The following is a 23,282-nucleotide window of genomic DNA, read 5'->3' as shown; positions in this document are numbered from 1 at the left end:
TTGGTGTTATTACGCTACTTCCGAAATGCGCAACCAATCCTGAGCTAAAGATTTCGCAGTGATATGACGTATTTCATTGATGTGGATCGCTGGCCAGCAAAATCGTTCTGCGCATGCCTGTTTTTACGTTTCAATACTACCTTTTATTACAAAATTGGTATTTTCTTAAATTGTTTGTAAAATAACTACGATGTAAATATATATATTATTTTATTATGCTAAAATTATAAACATCGTGAAATATTTCAAGTTTATAGAGATTTAAAGTTAAATTAGTTCTTATATTGTATTTTTTAATGTTACCATTTAATAAGGCGCCAATTTCAAATATTTTCAATTTAAATTTTATTTTTTATTTATTAATATGTAATATCACAGAATAATATCATAACTACATTAATAATTATTTTTATAGTTAACTTTGGCATAATAATTATTTATATAATATCCTGTAGCCACCCATAGCAAAACAATCTACTAGCAACAGTTGGAAAAAATATGGATCCTTATTCCTTTTAATAAGCCGCCGCCCACAAGCCCGCAGGAAAGGTATTAATTAAATACATATTATACTTCGAATATTCAAACAATGGTTATTATTAAGTACCAATTATTAAATAGCTTCAATATAGGTTTTCTCAGTGTGGTAGGTAGTAATTGTTAAACTATTTAGACGTTACAAAATTGTCTTTATTAACCGAAAATAGATATTATAGCAAACTAACTTTACCAAAACAAGTTTTTAAAGAAAGCTCCAAAAGTTAACACATATAAAATAAAAGTTTAGTAAATTACGCAAGGCGTTAAACTCGCAGTTAAAAGTTATTGTATCAATGCTGGTTTTTGAGCTATGTTTATATATGAACAAATAATAAAATTATTTTACTATTACCAATTGGCATACTGTAAGTCATCTAAAACCGATTATTTTAATGTATTTTCAGCAAATTAACATTTTTAATAATGTATTTCATTCAAACAACAAAATACTTATATTTTTAATTTTTATGTTTTATGAGTTTAATCAAGGATGGCAATATTTTAGTAATAGGTTAATGTCATTTGTCAATGTCAAAGTCATAACCACGTGTGATTGACATTTGTAAATTTTAGAACTCACGTTCTGTTTTGTGATCATATTCTCATAGTTTAGCGTTTTTTAATTCCATTTAATCATTTATGAATAAATGTGGAACAGAGTATCTTTTAAACAATAAATATTCAAAATGAAGTATAATTATAAAGTAAGTTACTCTGTACACTTATTGTATATTTATTTTTTTGGATGGTGTATTTATTTTGTTATTTTTTAGTTTCAAAATTTACTTGGGACCGTGTACCGACGAGGAGATATATTATTTACAAACGATGGAAACTGTGTTATTAGTCCGGTTGGAAATAAAATAACAGTGTATAATCTGAAACAGTAAGTATAATATTTAATATTGAGTTAATTATACAATATATAGTTGTAGGTATATCAATATGCAGTATTAACCAATGTACATACAGCTTACCTACGATTAATTTTAAATAATAAATGAATGCAGAAACATATGAAAATAGTTCACAGAGGATTTTCTACAAGTAGGTATATTCAAATCCAATAAAGGAAGGTAGACCGTAGCTAAAATTGTTATAATTACTAGTAATTTAAATATTAATACCTTTACAATTATCAGTTTAAGAAAGAGACTAAACTGTTTTTGAATACTTATCTGTTTTTATTTGAAAGAGGGGATAACATAGTATTGATATGATACTTTATAACATTGAAATATTTTAATCTTTTCAGAAATAAAAGTAATACACTGCCAGTTGAGAGTCATTTTAATTATACAGCAATAGACATTTCTCCAAATGGATCTGTTTTATTGGCAATTAATGAGCGTAAGTAATTCCTTTTTGTTTTACATAATTTTTGACGTGACAACGTCTTATAATTCGATAAAGCCGGCTGCACGCACAAAAAAACATGACTCATGCGGCGTTACCTTGCTCTGAGGCGTTCCATGTAAGGCTTGAAGTGCGAGCGAGAGCGCGGAACGAGCGACAAAGAAGCACAATTGGACGTTGTCACGTTCAACTATCGTCTGTAATATTTTGCAAGATTGTGGCTATGTCATTATTTTACAAGTTAACAATAAGAAGAGTGTTTCAGCTTATCATTATTATTAGTTACCAAAGATTCTTGATTTTTTTTTTATTGATATTTTGGCTCTTCTTCTTGAGTCTAACTTTAATATCATTTACACAGCCATGACATAGTTTGCTACTTATCATAATGTTATTTCACAAAAATTTTCATTATTATGAAACATGAAATTAGTTATTATAAAATTATAATACTCATATATTTTTATATTTTTAGAGGGTGAGGCTCAAATGATAAGTCTTATAACATGCACAGTAATACATAGATACAAGTTCAAGCAGCGAGTGAATGCTGTTAAATTCAGTCCTGATGGTCAACATTTTGCGGCTTGCTGTGACGATACAGGTAATGTATGGAACTAATTGTGTATAATTTCTACAAGCTTTCTGGGATAAAACCTATCCTATGTGTTAATCCAAGTTACCCTCTATATGTGAGCTGAATTTCATTGTAATCGGTTCAGTAGTATTTGCGTGAAAGAGTAACAAACATACACATACACATCCATCCTCACTAACTTTCGTATTTATAATATTAGTAGGAAGTAGGAATTCATGATCATCAGGTAATATATTATGTTGGGACACCAACCTCCTAAATTTTCATATTATATCTGTTGAATTGAATATGTTAGTATGGGGTTAGGTTTCAGTCAAAACAAATCTTGTAAGATTTATAGCAATTAATAATAATCTTTATTTCCTACTTGCTGTTGTATTTGTATAACAAATTATGTTTATACTAGATTTCCGCCCGCGGCTTCGCCCGCGTTTGCAAAGGAAAACCCGCATAGTTCCCGTTCCCGTGGGATTTCCGGGATAAAAACTATCCTATGTGTTAATCCAAGTTACCCTCTATATGTGTGCTAAATTTCATTGTAATCGGTTCAGTAGTTTTTACGTGAAAGAGTAACAAACATCCATACATCCATACATCCTTACAAACTTTCGCCTTTATAATATATAACTTATTCTTATTTTTTAGTATTCATAATGACGGCACCAAGCGTGTTCACTGGCGAATATAGGTCCTTCATAATGAAACGGGTCTTCAAGAAAGCCCACGACGAAGTTACTTGCTTGGATTGGTCGTCTTGCGGCAAATTACTAGCCGCGGGCTCCAAAGACACAACTACAAAGATCTATACCGTAGAATATTTAGACAACTTAAATATGTATTCGTTAAGTGGACATACAGATAAAATAGTTGGCGTTTTCTTTGAGAAGAAGAGTTTAGATCTTATAACGGTCAGTAGGAACGGTCAGGTGTGCTTATGGGATGCGAACATTGATCCCGATGATTTGGTGGTTTCTGAGGTGCAGATATCACATCAGAAAAGACGAAAGATTAAGAAAGAGGAAGAGCTGTTGGACGATGATATTAATGAAAAGGATGACATAGAGAAAGATAAGGAATATGTAAGTACATAAAAATTGTTACTACACTAACTTTCCGCCCGCGGCTTCGCTCGCGTTTTCAAATATTCCCCGTTCCTGTGGGATATCCGGGATAAAACCTATCCTATGTGCTAATCCAACATTTATAATATTATAGTATAGTATGATTTCTAATGAAATTTTTAAAATTTAATGGTAGCAAAAAATTGCACAATATCTTATTTTTAATATCAGGAAAGTGATAAAGACGAAGAAATGGAAGAAACTGAAGTAAAAGAGGAAGCTAAAAGAATGCTATACAAGAAACTAGGCAGGCATTATATTGGGGATGATATTAGAAATGCTAACCGTAAAGTGAAGTTAACAGCTGCACAATACCATAAGGCTACAAAGATTTTGGTCACTGGTAAGTTGGATTTTGAACCTTATTTGTATGAGAGAAAAGCTCTTTTTAATTTAATGTTGTAAAGGTCTCATAGATGTGTAATTAACTGTGATGTATATTTAGAGGTCTAGTGCTTAGTAGTTAATGTTTGTTGATGTTCTAGATAAGATTACACTTATTTATGAAACTACACAAGTAATAGAAATAAATCATTTTGTAGCGTAATTCAAACGCTCGTCATTCGCCTTACTGTTGGTGAATTCCATCTTATGATCGATTTCTATTCTTTAAAATTTGTCAAAATAATGTTGATAAACTTAATCATATGATATACTAGCGTTTCGCCCCGGCTTCGCCCGTGGTACCTACATGTTTACGTTTTTTTTCATAAAAACTATCCTATCTCTCAAGTTGGATCGAACTGCACATGGTGTGCGAATTTTATTATAATCGGTTAAGTGGTTTAGGAGTCCATTGAGGACAAACATTGTGACACGAGATTTATATATATTATAAGATAACACTGAAAATCTATTTGCAGGTTTTTCCAACGGTATTTTCTTCCTGCATGAAATGCCAGATGTGAATCTAATACACACGCTCAATATATCGGAGCACAGGATCAGTAGTGTGGCGATGTCCACTCAGGGGGATTGGATCGCTTTCGGTTGTCCCAATATTGGACAATTGCTTGTTTGGGAGTGGCAGAGTAAGTTCTTTTACGTTTTGATAACAAAACATGTTTTCTCAAAGAAGTTTCACTTCTGACACCTGTGCTCAGCACACACGCTCTTTTTTTGCTTAACAAAATCTTGTTTTTTCCATGTTTTATGGCAAAGTAAGGAACGAGGTAGGATTGGAATTTTTTATAAGCAAATCTCTGTTTTTCCTATTATTTGTGGTATAGAAAGAAAATGGGTAGGTAAGATACATGATGTAAAATAAAAATTACAAATTAAAATTACATAGGGACATAGGGACAAAGAAAGCGACTTTATTGCACGCCTCATAAGCGAAGCGTTGAGGTGGGTACTACTGTCACTTCGCGCAAAACATCTGATTTTTCAAACTTATTTTATACAATATAGTGAAATTGTAAAAATTCCCACCCAACAATTCTTTCTAATCTTACATTGACTTCTCTTTTATAGTTCTATGTTTCTCGGAATTTTTTATATGACCATTACCCCTATACCACTGCTATCTCTTGTCAAATTTTTCATTATTTTTTTCCAAACAGGTGAACAATACGTCCTTAAACAGCAAGGCCACTCGTTAGACATGACCTGCGTTACCTATTCCCCTGATGGACTCCACCTAGTAACAGGGGGTCATGACGGCAAGATCAAAGTGTGGAATACTACAAGTGGCTTCTGTTTCGTGACCTTTAGTGAACACAAGTCGACGGTCACGGATATAGTGTTTAGTGCTAATAAAAAGTTCTTTGTGTCTAGTTCGTTGGATGGTACAGTGAGATGTTATGATTTGACTAGGTAAGTGTTGGAAAATAATAGTGGTTAGGTTTTATTACACTTAGTATTTTACAGTTCTAAAATCATCAAAACATTTCCATACATTATATAAAAAGCTATGAATTCAAACTAATCTATGTATATCTGTAGTCTATACCATTATTATCTTCTTTTTTTAAGAGAAATTACTAAATTAGAGGTTTTTGTTAATAACACAATAATTATTTTATGCATAAGTGAAATTCAAGTTCTTTCTTTATTTAGAAAAATTCGTATCCTTAATTTTTTTAACTAGTCAGAAATTGATCGATCTATCGAGATTTTTGCCGTTTCTTCTCAGTGTTGGTGTTACCTTCGCAATTGGTGATAATTTAAAAACGACTGTTCATACGCTTGTAAACGTTCAGAAATTTTTAAGTTTGTGTTGGATTGAAAAAAGTGAGAGTTTTTCCATCTTTTCTTTCTTTTGAAACCAGGTACCGCAATTTCCGAACGTTCACATCGCCAAGTTTAGTGCAGTTCAGTTGCGTTGCGATAGACTCGAGCAGCGAGCTGGTGGCGGCCGGCGGGCAGGATGTGTTCGAGATATTCATCTGGTCCGTCAAGTTTGGGAAGCTTTTGGAGGTGAGTTGTATAGCGGGAATGGCTGAGCCGTTTCTGAACGTTTATTGCAGTATATAGTTCAGTTGCGTTGCGATAGACGTGCGTAATCGTGCTGGGTCAGTATTATGACCTCTTATTTCCAGACAGATTATGCCATGAATTGAACTGACTGGCAAATTCATATTATGATCGCAATAACCAGCCATGGTTAATTATGGTATCATATGAATTTTCCCGTCAGTTCAATTCACAGTGTAAACTGACTGGGAATAAGAGATCATATTACGGCCCCTGGTGGAACAATGAAAGTAGGTAAATTGATGAATTAGGTACCGTAATATGTGGAAAATATCTCGTTAATAATTAAAATTGTGTATTTGCGAATACATTGACCAACAAAGACTTCGCACGCGTTCCACTTGCAAGCAAAACTTGGCTTGCGTGCAAGAAAAATAGCTGGACTAATTTTGGTAGGTAAATGAGAAACAGAACTGAACAATAAAACTGAACCAATCAGTAGAAAAAGAAAAAACGTTATTTTTTTCCACCCAATGTTAAATTGTTCACCCAAAATAACCATAATGTGTATATATTACCTTATATACCTAAGTTTTTGCATTAATTCCAGGTGCTAGGTGGTCATGAAGCTCCCGTATCAAGTCTAGCCTTTAGCCCCAATCTATCTAGCTCTAAACTCGCTTCAGGATCTTGGGATAAAACTGTGAAGCTATGGAACTCGATTGAAAGCAGTTCGGAGTGTGAAACTGTTAGGATGACTAGTGATGTGCTGCAAGTTACTTTTAGACCTGATGGGGAAGAGGTTGGTTATTTTATGCTTCTTTATAATTAGTTCACTAGTATTATAAAAGACTAGTTCCGCTCCGCGGTTTCACCCGCGTGGCTCCGCTTCTGTTTGTCTTAGCATGATGATATGTATATATCCTATAGCCTTCCTCGATAAATGGGCTATCCAACACCGAAAGAATTTTTCAAATCGGACCAGTAGTTCTTGAGATTAGCGCGTTCAAACAAGCAAACAAACAAGCTTTATGATATTAGTATAGATTACTTGATCATTTGTACGTAACTTAGCGAAAGTCATTGCGTGCGCACAAAATAATAGTTACACGAATTGCTTCTTTAACTTAAAGTTAAAGATTTACGATTTACGATTAACGATTAAAAATAAATGATGGAAATAGCCGAAGAATAATGTTGAGCATTAAAAATGACAAATATTAGATCCATTAAATGTAAGGGGGTTGCAGAGTACAGGGCAAGACACCTGGGGTCTCCCGGGTCCCTCCCTGAAGCCTTTGGCAGCCCTCACAAGCTGCTTGGCTTCATGGAGGAGCTCGGGTGGTTTCAGTTTTAGTTCAGTTTTAGCTGGTTTCCCCCACCTCCCTCTCTCACGCAAAATAGGCGCTTGACGTCGAGTTGCGGAGAAATGCCCGTTATTTATAGATCCATTAAATTTGGTGCGATTACTTTGCAAATAATGCAAAATCCTTGCAAGGTTATAGCGAGCAAACCTTTCACTGGAATGTGTACCTGCATCAAAATATCTGTTTGTAGTATTATATTTTCCAAACGGATGAACTATTTTCAATGCAGTTTTTAACCCTTACCTATTTAATTGTTTTAGGGCCGATATTTTAATGCTTGGATAAAACTTATTCGTCGAATAATGTATAAAACTAGCATTTTAAAAACGTCTTCTAATTGTCCGTATTTGATAGTTTACGTGACATTTTAATATTATCGTGTAATACTTTATTGGACGGAAAAGTTTTAACCAAGCATTGAAAAATCGGCCCTTAATTTTTTAAGATATTTCCGATATAATCTATTTCAGATAGCAGTATCCACACTAGATGGGTGTATAACATTCTTCAACGTGACGACATGTGATCAAACCGGCAGTATTGAAGGCAGGAACGATCTGGGGTCCGGAAGGGCGGATACTGACCTTATTACTGCGGAGAAAATGTTGAAAACTAAGTTAGTTTTATTGTTTAAATATGAGTAAATTTAAAAGTTTTTTGTGAATAAATAAAATTGAGACCTGATTGTTTGTAAATATCTCTTCTTGTTTGTAAACTCATTTAAATCATAAGGTAAATGATCTCAATTAATTTGATGGTCCTATGCTTACTTATTCATTTGAATATTATTTAGTTAAAATGAACAAAAAAGAAGACTAGAGTTGAAGTTAGTCTTTCATTTTTACCTGACTGCAAAAGAAGAAGGGTTATGTTTTTCGAGATAATTAATGTCTTTCTTTAGCATGCCCTACGGCTATGTACGTATTTAATGTCTTTAAGACTTATGAGGTTTAGTTATAATCATCAGAATGGTGGTGACTCAGGCTATATAAATAAGCAGTTGGTTTTTTTTCGTAAAATTAAAATTTCTTGTTTCTCTTACCTATATTCTTTTTTATTACAGAGCGTTCACAACAATATGTTATTCAGCAGACGGTTCGTGCATACTAGGGGCTGGTAATTCCAAACATATTTGTTTATACAGTGTGAACGAATCGGTGCTGATCAAGAAATTTGTCATCACGCAGAATCGATCCTTGGACGCTATAAGTGTGAGTTTGTGTGTTTGTTTTAGTTGAACTACGGAATGGAAAAAATGCCAAAATTAAAGTTTTAATGGATGATGAAAGGATTTTTTTTGCATTCTAATGCTTTGGGAAAGATAATTTTTAAACGTATTCTTGTATAAATCGATTGGTGCTCATTAGTACTTATTTCACCAATATACGGAATTGATATATTATATGATTTTTTGTTAATATTTCTCGGATATTGTTATTTTGTAAAATCTGGAATTTATTCCATAAACTATAAATAAAGTCCTATTTTGAAGAAAATATCCATAAATACATATAAAAATGCCATAGTACACAATTAAACGACTAAAAAATGCATTTTTCGTACTTTTTTAACAACGAAAAATGCATTAATTAATATAAACTGTAATTTTTCAGGACGTAATAAACCGTCGGTTTCTTACCGAATTTGGTAATATGGCGCTAGTAGAAGACCGCAGTTATTTAGAAGGTGGGGAAGTTAATATTCGCTTACCCGGCGTACAAGCGGGAGATATGGCCGAACGGAGGGTTAAACCTGAGGTATGTTATTATAATACTTGCTACCTCTTAATAACTTTTTTCTTAAGTATTATTAACGTGAAAGTATGTAAGGACGGGTTATGATCGGTACATAATATACAGTCTGGATTAACAATTTAGTTGCTTTTATCCAAGTGACATTGTTTTTTGTCCAATTTTTAACAGACAGTATTTCCTAAAAAAATGAGCGTGTGTGCCGAGTACACGTGTCAGAAGTGAAACTTCTTTGGTTAGATTCCAGAATCGTCGCCGTCAATGACATGACAATATTATTGCCATGACGCGACTTTGAAATTTTACTCTCAACGCGCCTAAAGAAGTTTCACTTCAAAAATTATATGAGTGCAGGAATAGGAAAAATCTTTGAAACATGTGTTAATTATAGTAATATTAATATACATGAAATTAATTTATTTCCCCCTCAGGTTCGAGTACACTGTGTGCGTTTCTCGCCAACGGGAGAGAGTTTCGCCGCGTGCGCTACTGAAGGGTTATTACTGTACAGTCAAACCGCGGGCATGGATGGCACTTTTAGGTGAATATTGTATATAATTATATTTATGGAATAGAAATAGAAGTATTAAATAATTATTTTTTGAGTTCTACACACACATATTGTTGTAACAAACATTTCAATATTAATGTATTGTTAGACCAAACTTTTCATTTAATAGTTTTGTGGATTAATAGTTGTCAGTATTTCCTGTTAAAACATGTTTAGCTGTCGAAAACTATAAATTTCCGCTTTCCTTTGAATCGTGGCGCATTTGTACGGATCGTGCCTAGGGGATGTTGTTTATACGACGTTTGTCTCAACTACCCTCACTTTACTAATAGTCGTTGACTCGCTGCGATTTGTTATCAACTACCTGCATAAATTAGGTAGCTGAGTAGAATATTCTTATCTTATTACATTCAAACTAATATTTAACCCGGCCTCGCGTTATTTCTTATACTAATATAATTAATAATTATTATTAAATTAATTGCTCTAAATACTATAAAAGATTCGTCAAAAATTAAAATTGTTAATTTATAATTCATACACATAGAAATCACAAAGCAGATGGTTTAGTTCTTACAGACGACTTGTAAATGTTTCGTTATAAGGGATGTTTGAGCTTTAACCGTGTGTGCTCGTGTGTACGTGTGTGTGTTCTCTACAGTAAACATATACACGACATATTATACATCATACATTCCGAAATACAAAAACAGTAATGAAATCAGGCAAACAATATTAATAAATAACAATATTTTTATTTAATTTTATATACAAAATTCTTAACACACGCAACATAACAACATAAAAAAGACGGGTTGCACTCCGGGAGTGCCGGCCGAAGTGAAAACTTGATTATTAACGTTGAGCATGTTTGATATCCATCCGTCTTACGCTTTTTCGATCAGGTCACGTGTCCTGACGCGAGTTTAAGATTTTATACCCAACGCCGCTAAAGAAGTTTTCACTTCAAAAAGCAAAATAAATGTGATAAGCCTTTACAAAATAAAATATTTTACTAAAATGACATTAACCAACATATTATCTCTCACAGGCCATACCGCCTAGAAACAGGGTCAACTCCACTAGCCGTGAAATCTCTCCTTGAGAAGAAATCCTGGGGTCCCGCATTAGTATGTGCGTTGCAGCTAAACGAACATACAATCATACAGGAATGTGTTGAGTCTGTGCCTCCTGGTGATAGTGAGTGTCTTATTTATAATAAAAAATGATGAACAAGGAAATAAATTGATATCGAATAGCATTTGAAAATAGAAACAGAGTCAAATAAGCTACATTATTTCACCGGTATATTTAAATGTTTCACTGCGTTTAAAAGCTTAATGTAACTCTAGATTATCCTGAATAAAAATCAAACCAGAAAGTGGCTCCTTTGCTACGTAAAAGAAAAACAAACAAATACACTTTTTATAAAATTAGTAAAGATAAAGATATTTTTAGTAAGGTAAATATTTTTACAATTACGTTTTTTTTTTCAGTTGACCTTACAGTAGCCAGCTTAGACGAAGATTATGCCCATCGTCTCCTATCTACAATATCTAAACTATTAGAAGATACAAAACACATAGAACATTCGCTAATATGGATCCGGGCGCTCATACAAAAGGGGAAGAAAGTACCAATACCGACGTTATTGGGCTTAGAGAAAGTTCTTACTGTGAAATATGGACAGTTGAGTAAAATGTAAGTATTTCAGTTTAAAATGTGTGAATATTGATACAGGTATTAGAAATATGTATTACACAATTTCGATTTTAAGAAATGTCCGAAGCAAAACTCTGCTTACGCAAGTATTGGGCAGAGTTTACAAATGTCATTTACTTTGCCTTTAATCATATTACAACATTTATTTAAATGTCATCGGAATGTCGTATAATATTATTAAGGCTGTACAGTGTACATATTATAATATTATTTGGTACGTTTTGTATACCGGGTGTAATCGTTAAGTGTGCGCAGACGATTATTCCGTAACTATTAAAGATATATCAAAAATCTTTAAACTGATATTGAAAGTACTATGCCTAATGAGTGAAATGACAATAATAACTTTTTAAAAATAAAACGAGAATTATCCAAAAATGTTACTTGAAACGCTCCCATACATTTTATTTCCCATACATTTTGTATTCAAAGCAAATGTTCGAAATAACATCCTCGTTTTGGAATACCATTGTATTCCACATCGAGATCTATTAACAATTTCTAAATGAACTTTGATTAAAATTTGCGAAGTAATTAAAGCACAATATCAAATGAAAAAGCAAAACCTTTCAAATTAAATGTTTGGAATAGTCATATTTCATACTAAATGTATGGGAGTGACTGTATTATATCGAAACAGTGTCTCATTTTCACTAACCCATAGAAAAAAAAAGACGGGTTGCACTCCGGGAGTGCCGGCAGAAGTGAAAACTTGATTATTAACGTTGAGCATGTTTGATATTTTGGAATGGTATCCGTCTTACGCTTTTTCGATCCGGTCACGTGTCCTGACGCGAGTTTCAGATTTTATGTACCCATTACAGAAAAAGTGCTCAACGCCGGTAAAGAAGTTTTCACTTCAAAAATTCAATACCAAGTCTAGTTAATCCAAAAATAGATATTCATCTTAGCACCCTTTATCTGTACCAAACACTTGACCTTATCGCGAGATAGTGTCATATGGCAAGTTACGTAATCTTGATGTATGGGTTAGTGATTTGTATGGAATCTCTGGTGTCAAATATCCGGTAATTCTTGACTAGTTGGTTAGCGTGATTTTGGTTGTTGTGTGTGGGATATTTTACTTTTGTCTCGTATTTTTTTATTCGATTAACTATAAACAAGAAAATAATTAGCGTATTTGAAAAAGTTTTAGCTTTTTTCTCGTTTTGAGTATAGATTTTTATTTACCTACATTTCTACACTAATATTATAACGAGGAAAGATAATATGAATGTTTGTATGTTTGAATTGAATAGACTCCGAAACTACTGGACCGAAAAAGAAAAACTTTTACCATTAGAATCATCCGTTCATTATCCGTAATGAACATTATTAACGGCTATATTTTATTATCTGTTTATCCCGGATCTACCCGAGCGGAGCCGGGACGAGCGGCTAGTAATTATATATAAATCCCTTAAATCTATACTAATATTATAAAGCTGAAGAGTTTGTTTGAACGCGCTAATCTCAGGAACTACTGGTCCGATTTGAAAAATTATTTCGGTCATAGATAGCCTATTTATCGAGGAAGGCTATCATCACGCGAATAAGACGAACAGGAGCGGAGCCACGCGGGTAAAACCGCGAGGCACAGCTAGTAAATAATATATTAAATGTATATATATATATATATACCTATAAATACCACTCAGGCTTCTTTTGATACGGAAAAAGTTTTATCAATTAGACAAATGGCAGCTAACAGCTGACTTAGACTCCGAGGTCACAATTTGGTTAGAAAAACGATTCCATCGAATCGTGCAAATATACAACCTTGAATATAGATTTAGGCTTTTTGTTACACGGTGATAATTGCTCAGTCGTTACATTTCTATTCATAACTTGGCTAAGAAAATTACAACATTCGATGTAATGTTAGAAACGTCATCTAGCACACAATCTATACTAATATTATACGGCTGAAGAGTTACAATTTAGACTAAGGGATTTAAGTTTTATATTGTAAAATTGGTTTGATTTTAGTAATAACGAAATAACTTATACCGCCGAAAATATTTATGAGAATTACATACTTACATTTCCATAAAATTGAGTTGACTAACGTGTTAGGTAAAATATTACCTATGTGAAATTAAGCGTTGAAGAATATTACTTATTCGATCTTAGGTTTATACAAAAAAATTGTTCGCTTTTGTGAACAAATAAGTATTTGATATGTAACAGTAACTAACACTAAGGATCAAATACAAATTTTGAATTGCCCAAAATACTTTTGGATATCTTCTTTCGTATAAAACTTTAATTAATATTATTCCAATTTAAAAGATAATCTGTTATTTCTTCGTATCCTAATTCTAAGTGCACAAGTAGAAAAATATTTTAAAGGTCAAGATAACGTTATCGTAAACATATGACTTGAGGAAGATTAAATCTTATTTTATGTTGGTACTTGGTAACTACGATACATAATAGTCTACGGAAACGTAATAAGTATTTAAACTTTTCTGTTATAATAATATAACATGTATTTGCGCTAAGTTTTAACCAAAGGTTATAATTTGAAATACGAAGAATGTAAAAAATTTGATTATTTCGCCTAAATTGTAGGTAGGTATTGTACTATCCTCAACCTCAACACAATTATTAAACTTTACGGTACACAAATAGATACAATATAAAGTACAACTTTCCATTATATCGTTATTATTCGGTTGTATCTATTTGGAAAATAAACATAATTATCTATAATAATATTATAAAGCTGAAGAGTTTGTTTGTTTGTTTGTTTGTTTGAACGCGCTAATCTCGGGAACTACTGGTCCGATTTGAAAAATTCTTTCGGTGTTAGATAGACCATTTATCGAGGTAGGTTATAGGCTATACATCATCGCGCTACGACCAACAGGGGTGGAGCCACGGGGGTGAAACCGCGCGGAGCAGCTAGTATTATATATATATATATATATATACATATAACATATAACATACTAGCTTTCCACCCGCGGCATCACCCGCGCAATCAAAGAAAAACCCGCATAGTTCTCGAGGGATTTCCGGGATAAAACCTATCCTATGTCCTTTCTCGGGTATCAAAATATCTCTATACAAAATTTCATCCAAATTGGTTCAGTAGTTAAGGCGTGATTGAGTAACAGACAGACAGACAGAGTTACTTTCGCATTTATAATATTAGTATGGATTACTAACTGTATTGTTCGGTTCAGATTACTTTTCAGTTTTCATAAATTATTAAAATATTTTAACCTTCCAGCTATTTTAAGGATAAAATCTATCTCTATACGTACCTAAGTACCTTTTAAAAATTGCACTGCATTGGTATGGAATATTCCCTAATTTTTGTTTAATTGTTGTACGTTGTCACAAGCCTTTCGCAACGAGGTGGTCCACATGTTTCTATGAATTGCATATTAATATGAATGTTTCTTTTTTCAGATGTGATTTCAACAAATACACAATTCGTTGTATCAAGACAGTAGCAGAGATATTGCCAAAGGAAGATGTTGAAATGGACAGTGACAGTGACCAGTCGAGTGGAAGAGGGACTTTCTCTGATTCTGAATAAAGTTTTTAATTATATGTGGTTTTTTTAATGCTAAATATAAAACTCCCTAAAAAACTAAGAAGAAATATACCATCGTAAACACTAATTAAATACTTTTATATCGTTATTAATTTCCTATGCTATAATCGAACTTCAGTTCATACTGGGAATTAAGGATATAGTACAATTAAAAAATATACACAGGTAAAATGTCAATAATAATTAATCTCTATCATTGAGATTACTTAATTGATAAAAAAATAAATATAAATTCAACATTCTTCTATCAAGAATCACTTAATTGCAGTCGGAAATGAATTTCGTAATCATGCAACGTCACACAATACAACGTCGTCACAGACTATAGATATAAATATTGCGTCATTGACGCAGGAAAATCGGTATGATTCATTTATCTTTTTACAATGGCACTAAATCTGTGACTCCAACCACATCTCAAACATAGCACGTGACAACATTTATGGCTGGTGTTGTCAATATTAATTTAGTTCAAGCAAGGCATCGGAAAAGTTATGTATTGTCGAGTGTTATGGGAAATTGTAATAAAATATGATGATTTTTCTGTTTAATTTTATGCGAGTCGTTTACATTATTATAAATATGTACTTTAATTTGACGAATTTAAAGGAACGTGATTAGGTAATTTATTCGTTATGTCGCCCGCGACCTCAATAATTAAACATGAAAAAATTCATTTATAATAACTGTACTTACCTAAGTATGTAATCAGGTAAATGAAGAGAAGTTCTTAAAATAAAATTAAGTATATATATATTTTTTTAATTAAAAATTACACTAACGTAGTGCGATTTTCGAATAATACATAAATTGAGATAACTGTTGAATTGCTGACGAAGAAAATTTAAATTTGTCGACAGTAATTAAATTACATATTATAAGTATTTGTCTATGATCTCAAAATATTAAGTAACGGTTTGGTATTTAGTGCTTGATGTTACTGATAGGATATGAAGATATAAAAATCTCTAAAACGCAAAAAAACTCTAATCGCTGTACATAATATTCTCGAAATAAAACACAAAAAAAAACAATTCAACGTTTATTAACATTAGTGGGATTGAGCACAAAATGGTTGTTCCTCGGCCACACACGCACACCAGAACGCACTACACACACAGCAGCGAACACACACGCGAACGCACAAGCGACCAATAGTAGCCATCGCGCGCCTTCCACGTAGTCGAGGAGTGAATGGACCCGCTGCAGTTCCCCGCGTAGTTCCTCGGGAATGCTGGCACCCTGGAATTCGAAATTCGAAATGGTCATTATAGTTTTTTTTTCTATACTTTTTTCTGAGTGGCCTGATCAGATTATAATATAATCTGATAAAATAATCTGAGGTGGCAAGAATGTTGCATCTAATGTCATGTGTAATTTTTTAAATATTTTACAGGCAATGATCGTGCTAATATTTTGTAAGAATAATAATATGTTAGAAGGAAATTAGTATCTAGTACCGTACCGCATAGTATACCGTAAAAATAATTCTATGATATAATTAAACAGTAGAAATTTGAACCCTAAATTTAAAATGTATCTACAATTAAAATGAAAATGAACTTATTATTTATTAAAGCCCTTTTTCAATTATAGATGAAGATCAATTTAAGAGTTTTCAATTTAATAAACTATGAAATACGAATAATACCTACCTATTAGTTTTAATCATGAATTCTTGAATATACAAGAAGAATTTTCGGTAAAGAATTGTTTAAACAGGTTAGGTAAAAGTGTGCTCGTTAAAAAGCGATATTTTATAGAGATTGATTATACTGTTATCGCAGGATTGTCTGCGCTGAAGTACCTACTATTTACCTAGATTTACATTAATTTATCTATGATCTACGTTCCTATTAAATTTTCTTTGCCATTTTGTTTTCTTAACTCTTAAGAGTTTAGGAATGTGTTTTATTACAAACCACCACCATATATATTCTATCTTATGTCTTTAACTGTTTAAATATTTTAATAGTGCATCTAAATAGAATGATCATTGTTTTCTATTCAAAATTTTATAAAATCAAATCATATAATAATATGTGCTACAGCTACGGTCTACGGAATGTTTCATCTCATTTCACGATTCAAAAGTCTTTCAGTCTTTTCAGATGCTATCAAGTACAATAGTCAATCTGTTACAATTACATTACAATTAGTAGTAGACTACAAGCCCGCATAGGACAAAAATATGGGTCAAATGAACCACCATGGGACATATCTAGAACGATAGCAGAGCAAAAAATAATAAGATTCATCACTATGCCGTCACTTGTAAGCTGTCCAACTGAGTGCAGATGAGAATTGAAAAGTACAGGTAGACTCGGTAAATTTTGGTCATATATTTTTGTACGGCATTCTTAACCATCGATAGATCCATTAAAAATAATAAGAAACCGCTCAGTGCCGTACAAAAATGTGGGTCCACCAAGTCGGAATTTTTATTTAATTTCCGAGAGTTACCGGGGGTAAATTTGGTCATTTGACCATGTACGGCATCTGTGTCATACTATTGCTATACTGCTTTTAATCCATTATTCCGCAACGCCGTACAAAAATCATGGGGACAAGGGGAAAAAATCGAGAGTTGTAATCCCCTCTCTTTCCTCACTCCAGGGGGTCATTTGACACAACACGAAATAAATTTATTTTTAAAGTATTTTATGCATAGATAATATTTTTTCATGTGCCGTACATTTTCGTTGGTTCAAAGGGGAAAAATCTGAAAAAGAAAAAAATCCATATAACGAAATATTTGCTTTATATTTTTATAATAAAATATAAATATACATTAATATTAAGAAGCTCGAGGTGGTTAATTATCACCTTGGAAAGTCGGAGTCAGGTGGAATGGACTCCGTTAAATTGATGAACTAATAAAAAAGCTATGAACGAAAAGATGTGAATTATATGCAATAGGTCCATGAATACAGGTAAAGTCACAAGCAAATGCTAGTAATATATACATATTCAAAATGTACAAGTAAAGCGCTTTCAAATGATACCAAACACTGCATATTTATCTTAACTTTATTTTTTTACTCTGTATGTTTTGTCCGCTAGAGGGCGCCACATTAGATTTTGTGAAACCCCATATAGCCTTTAGTTAGCTGATCGTTGGTTATCCAGTGAACAATTCAGACGCCTCTAATGATATGTCATTTGTCGAATTCTGATAAGTAGTTTAGAAGTTACGAGGGAATAGATGAACATACATACATGACCTGTAAACAACCATAACCCTCCTTTTGCTTTGCCGTAGTTGGGTAAAAATATGTTAATGCCGTACTGTATCAAATGGCCATAAAGCACCCTTAAAATTGTAGCTTTCGTCGCTTTCATCAGCCTAAAAGATGTAGTCTGCACAAAAATGTACGGCATCGTTTTTTCCTAATTTATCTATGTTAATACTATTTAAAACAACGGATAAAGTGTAGAAAACTATTATATTTCATTAATCTACGATGTTTAAACTTTAACAAAATTTCTGGTTTTGCATTTCTCTATAACTTTTTTTAGAACGGTTTCTTTTGAACGGCAATACTATACAACAATTGAATTTTACAATATCATGTTAAAAAAAAAGTTCCCGTACAGGGTCAAATGACCTTACAGCTCTTTATATCAAGAATTCGATGAAATTAAGATGATTATCGGTATACATTTAAAAGAACAATTATTTTTTGACGGCATTGCTTTTAATAGTACTTTTGAGTGCTAGATAATGTTTTGGAACCGAAGCCGTACTTAGTCAAATGACCCCCTGGAGTGGGGAAAGAGAGGGGATTGCATCTCTCGATTTTTTCCCCTTGTCCCCATGATTTTTGTACGGCGTTGCGGAATAATGGATTAAAAGCAGTATAGCAATAGTATGACACAGATGCCGTACATGGTCAAATGACCAAATTTACCCCCGGTAACTCTCGGAAATTAAATAAAAATTCCGATTTGGTGGACCCACATTTTTGTACGGCACTGAGCGGTTTCTTATTATTTTTAATGGATCTATCGATGGTTAAGAATGCCGTACAAAAATATATGACCAAAATTTACCGAGTCTACCTGTACTTTTCAATTCTCATCTGCACTCAGTTGGACAGCTTACAAGTGACGGCATAGTGATGAATCTTATTATTTTTTGCTCTGCTATCGTTCTAGATATGTCCCCTGGTGGTTCATTTGACCCATATTTTTGTCCTATGCGGGCTTGTAGTCTATAGGTAAATCACTCACAGCTGCAAATCTATTGCAGAAGTAGATCTAATACAGTAGTTAATCTAGTAGTAAATCTATTACCGCACTATCTAATACATCTGCAAATCTATTGCACTAGTAATTCCAATAGTTAATAGTAAATGAACGTAATTACCTCTTCAATCCACAGGAGTGGAAACAGTCCAGTTTGTACGGTCTGCAGCTGCGGCACGCCAGGAATGTTCCGTAACTCTATGTTGAACTGTATTCTTTGAGATCCTTTTAATACTACACCGGTTTTCTGGAATGAAAATAATGTACCTATTAATTAGATATTTATTTAATACATAAGTTTTAGATTAAGCAAGTAATTAAGTAAGGAAGAAGGTTTCTTCAGAGATAAGTAAATAAGTAAGAAGTAAAACTGCCTACTTACTACGTTTTATTTTAATTAGTTGGCATAGACAATAAAAAACTAAACTACAGTAGGTACGTAAGTTCCGTTCCCAGTGTATTTTTGTATTTCCCTGAATAATCAATACATATAATAAAATCGTAGAAAAGTGATGTCTGTACAATGAAAATATTAAAAAAAAACTTAGCAGGTGTTATTATTAAATCGATCCTGAACCCAAAACTGTAGTTAAAAAAATTTTTGTCTGTTTGTCTGTTTGTCTGTTTGTCTGTATGTTCGTGCACGCTAATCTCAGAAACGGCTTATCCGATTTAGATGCGGTTTTCACTAATATATTGTGGTAAGCTTCACTTAACATTTAGTGTTTATTTCATGTCAATCGGTTCATAAATAAAAAAGTTATGACCATTTAAGTAATCATGGCGAACATTTGCTAAGGCATTCTATACATGAATAACTTTATTACGTAAATTATACGCTAAAGTTATTCCTTGACATGTCCAGATGATCATATCGAAAGTACCGTGGGGTGGGGGGGGGGGTTTAGCTGAGGGGGTAGTAGGGGGATCAAAGGACCTTTATTTCGATTTTTGTTCATAAGTCTAAAACCTGCACAAATAGCATTATGGTTACTTCTAGGTAAATTTTCTACATAAAATGTCTTTTAAATTATGTCGTAGGTATTATATTTTTAACCCCCAACGCAAAAAAAGGGGTGTTACGTCCGCTATGTGTGTTTGCGTGTCCGTCTGTGCAACCGTAGCACGCTAACGGGTAAAACGAATTAGATGCGTTTTTTTTGTTACATTAGTTGTTCTTAGGTATAGTGTATCAAAATCGGTTCATCCATTTATTATATATAGGGGTAAAAGTGGGAATGGAAAAAATGAATGTTGTCAGTTATACCCAAGTGATATAGGTATCAAATGAAAATAGACGACCTGTCAGAAACAATTAGTCAAATTTTATCAAAATCGGTTCATCCATTTATTTTATATAGGGGTAAAAGTAGGAATAAATAAATGAATTTTATCAAATATACTCAAGTGACGTATCTAATGAAAGACATGACGTGTAAAGTACAATAAGACATATTTTATCAAAATTGCTTCATCCATTTATTGGATATAGGTATAAAAGTGGGAATAAAAAAATGAATTTTGTCAAATTGGGTATATTTGACAGTGGCATATCAAATGAAAGGGCATGACATGACGTGAGAAGTATAATGAGGCATCTAGGTATTTAATCAAAATCGGTTCATCCATTTATTGGATTATAGCGGTAAAAGTGGGAATGAATAATCGAATGTGGTCAAATAATATACTCAAGCGGCATATCAATTGACGTCTGAATTACAATTAGTCATGTTTTATCAAAATCGGTTCATCTGTTTATTACATATAGGGCACCTTAGGGGTGATATAGTGGGGATAAATAATCCAAATGGAGCACCAAACGAAAGGATATGACGTGTACATATAGGTACAATTAGACATGGTTTACATCAAAATCGGTTCTGCCATTTACTAGGGGTGAAAGGGAAAAGTTGAAAGTCTGTGAAAGTAGAAGGATATGGGAGCGGGAGGATAGCCATACCCTGGAAATTTTGAACTCTTTTGTACCTAAGTTTTTTTAGCTCAGTTTAGTAATAAATTTTACTAACAGTTATTTTGTGTTATTATTTATTTTATTTCTTAACTGTAAAATAATCTGTAAGTACTTATAATTTAGTTGTTTATGGTAGTACGTGTTTCAAGACGTGTTTACTAAATAATTGTGTGTTAATTAGTAACTACTACGCAGTCACTATTCCACGCGGACGAAGTCGCGGGCACAGCTATCATCATCATCAATACATATAATAAAATCGTAGAAAAGTGATGTCTGTACAATGAAAATATTAAAAAAAAACTTAGCAGGTGTTATTATTAAATCGATCCTGAACCCAAAACTGTAGTTAAAAAAATTTTTGTCTGTTTGTCTGTTTGTCTGTATGTTCGTGCACGCTAATCTCAGAAACGGCTTATCCGATTTAGATGCGGTTTTCACTAATATATTGTGGTAAGCTTCACTTAACATTTAGTGTTTATTTCATGTCAATCGGTTCATAAATAAAAAAGTTATGACCATTTAAGTAATCATGGCGAACATTTGCTAAGGCATTCTATACATGAATAACTTTATTACGTAAATTATACGCTAAAGTTATTCCTTGACATGTCCAGATGATCATATCGAAAGTACCGTGGGGTGGGGGGGGGGGTTTAGCTGAGGGGGTAGTAGGGGGATCAAAGGACCTTTATTTCGATTTTTGTTCATAAGTCTAAAACCTGCACAAATAGCATTATGGTTACTTCTAGGTAAATTTTCTACATAAAATGTCTTTTAAATTATGTCGTAGGTATTATATTTTTAACCCCCAACGCAAAAAAGGGGTGTTACGTCCGCTATGTGTGTTTGCGTGTCCGTCTGTGCAACCGTAGCACGCTAACGGGTAAAACGAATTAGATGCGTTTTTTTTGTTACATTAGTTGTTCTTAGGTATAGTGTATCAAAATCGGTTCATCCATTTATTATATATAGGGGTAAAAGTGGGAATGGAAAAAATGAATGTTGTCAGTTATACCCAAGTGATATAGGTATCAAATGAAAATAGACGACCTGTCAGAAACAATTAGTCAAATTTTATCAAAATCGGTTCATCCATTTATTTTATATAGGGGTAAAAGTAGGAATAAATAAATGAATTTTATCAAATATACTCAAGTGACGTATCTAATGAAAGACATGACGTGTAAAGTACAATAAGACATATTTTATCAAAATTGCTTCATCCATTTATTGGATATAGGTATAAAAGTGGGAATAAAAAAATGAATTTTGTCAAATTGGGTATATTTGACAGTGGCATATCAAATGAAAGGGCATGACATGACGTGAGAAGTATAATGAGGCATCTAGGTATTTAATCAAAATCGGTTCATCCATTTATTGGATTATAGCGGTAAAAGTGGGAATGAATAATCGAATGTGGTCAAATAATATACTCAAGCGGCATATCAATTGACGTCTGAATTACAATTAGTCATGTTTTATCAAAATCGGTTCATCTGTTTATTACATATAGGGCACCTTAGGGGTGATATAGTGGGGATAAATAATCCAAATGGAGCACCAAAGGAAAGGATATGACGTGTACATATAGGTACAATTAGACATGGTTTACATCAAAATCGGTTCTGCCATTTACTAGGGGTGAAAGGGAAAAGTTGAAAGTCTGTGAAAGTAGAAGGATATGGGAGCGGGAGGATAGCCATACCCTGGAAATTTTGAACTCTTTTGTACCTAAGTTTTTTTTAGCTCAGTTTAGTAATAAATTTTACTAACAGTTATTTTGTGTTATTATTTATTTTATTTCTTAACTGTAAAATAATCTGTAAGTACTTATAATTTAGTTGTTTATGGTAGTACGTGTTTCAAGACGTGTTTACTAAATAATTGTGTGTTAATTAGTAACTACTACGCAGTCACTATTCCACGCGGACGAAGTCGCGGGCACAGCTAGTTTATAAATAAATACCTATTATGAAGAATGAAGATGATTTATCGAACTCACGGACAAGAAGTTTACGCGTTATGTCAAAATAATGAATACTGATAGAAAAATTGCCCAGATGTTTTCATTACTGAATCTTAATATTTCCCTTTTAATTTCTAATAA

At 32.9% G+C, this 23,282-nt stretch overlaps 2 protein-coding genes across 2 annotated transcripts in view; one reads left to right on the top strand and one right to left on the bottom strand.

The window, feature by feature from the left end:
- Positions 1-1,101: 1,101 nt before the first annotated feature.
- Positions 1,102-14,945, top strand: LOC149482514 (periodic tryptophan protein 2 homolog). Its single transcript, XM_089704322.1, has 17 exons — positions 1,102-1,244; positions 1,314-1,426; positions 1,796-1,890; positions 2,372-2,500; positions 3,140-3,573; positions 3,787-3,958; positions 4,479-4,646; positions 5,178-5,430; positions 5,886-6,033; positions 6,641-6,832; positions 7,868-8,013; positions 8,461-8,608; positions 9,011-9,154; positions 9,580-9,689; positions 10,711-10,859; positions 11,156-11,360; positions 14,802-14,945. Exons 1-17 carry the CDS (start codon positions 1,227-1,229, stop codon positions 14,929-14,931), a joined length of 2,754 nt encoding a protein of 917 aa, XP_089560448.1. The 5' UTR covers positions 1,102-1,226; the 3' UTR covers positions 14,932-14,945.
- Positions 14,946-15,978: 1,033 nt separating this feature from the next.
- Positions 15,979-23,282, bottom strand: part of LOC149482513 (sensory neuron membrane protein 2-like) — a 29,732-nt gene continuing 22,428 nt past the window's right edge. Inside the window, exons 9-10 of the mRNA XM_089704336.1 lie at positions 19,319-19,444; positions 15,979-16,191 (exon numbers count right to left, since the gene is read on the bottom strand). Coding sequence (XP_089560462.1) covers positions 15,985-16,191; positions 19,319-19,444 — 333 coding nt within the window. The 3' untranslated portion in view covers positions 15,979-15,984. The remainder of the gene's footprint in view (positions 16,192-19,318; positions 19,445-23,282) is intronic.

Source organism: Colias philodice, chromosome 15 (genome assembly GCF_061535455.1).
Source record: "Colias philodice isolate Cphi_HAF_F1 chromosome 15, ilColPhil1 Martin Lab GWU primary, whole genome shotgun sequence".
Taxonomy (NCBI): Eukaryota; Metazoa; Arthropoda; class Insecta; order Lepidoptera; family Pieridae; genus Colias; species Colias philodice.
This window is presented reverse-complemented; position numbering and strand designations above follow the sequence as displayed.

Bases quoted from the DNA above. Each gene is read 5' to 3' on its own strand.
- LOC149482514 (XM_089704322.1), top strand. The intron at 1,891-2,371 runs GTAAGTAATTCC...TTATATTTTTAG, and splicing joins TTTATTGGCAATTAATGAGC to AGGGTGAGGCTCAAATGATA. The intron at 3,574-3,786 runs GTAAGTACATAA...TTTTAATATCAG, and splicing joins TAGAGAAAGATAAGGAATAT to GAAAGTGATAAAGACGAAGA.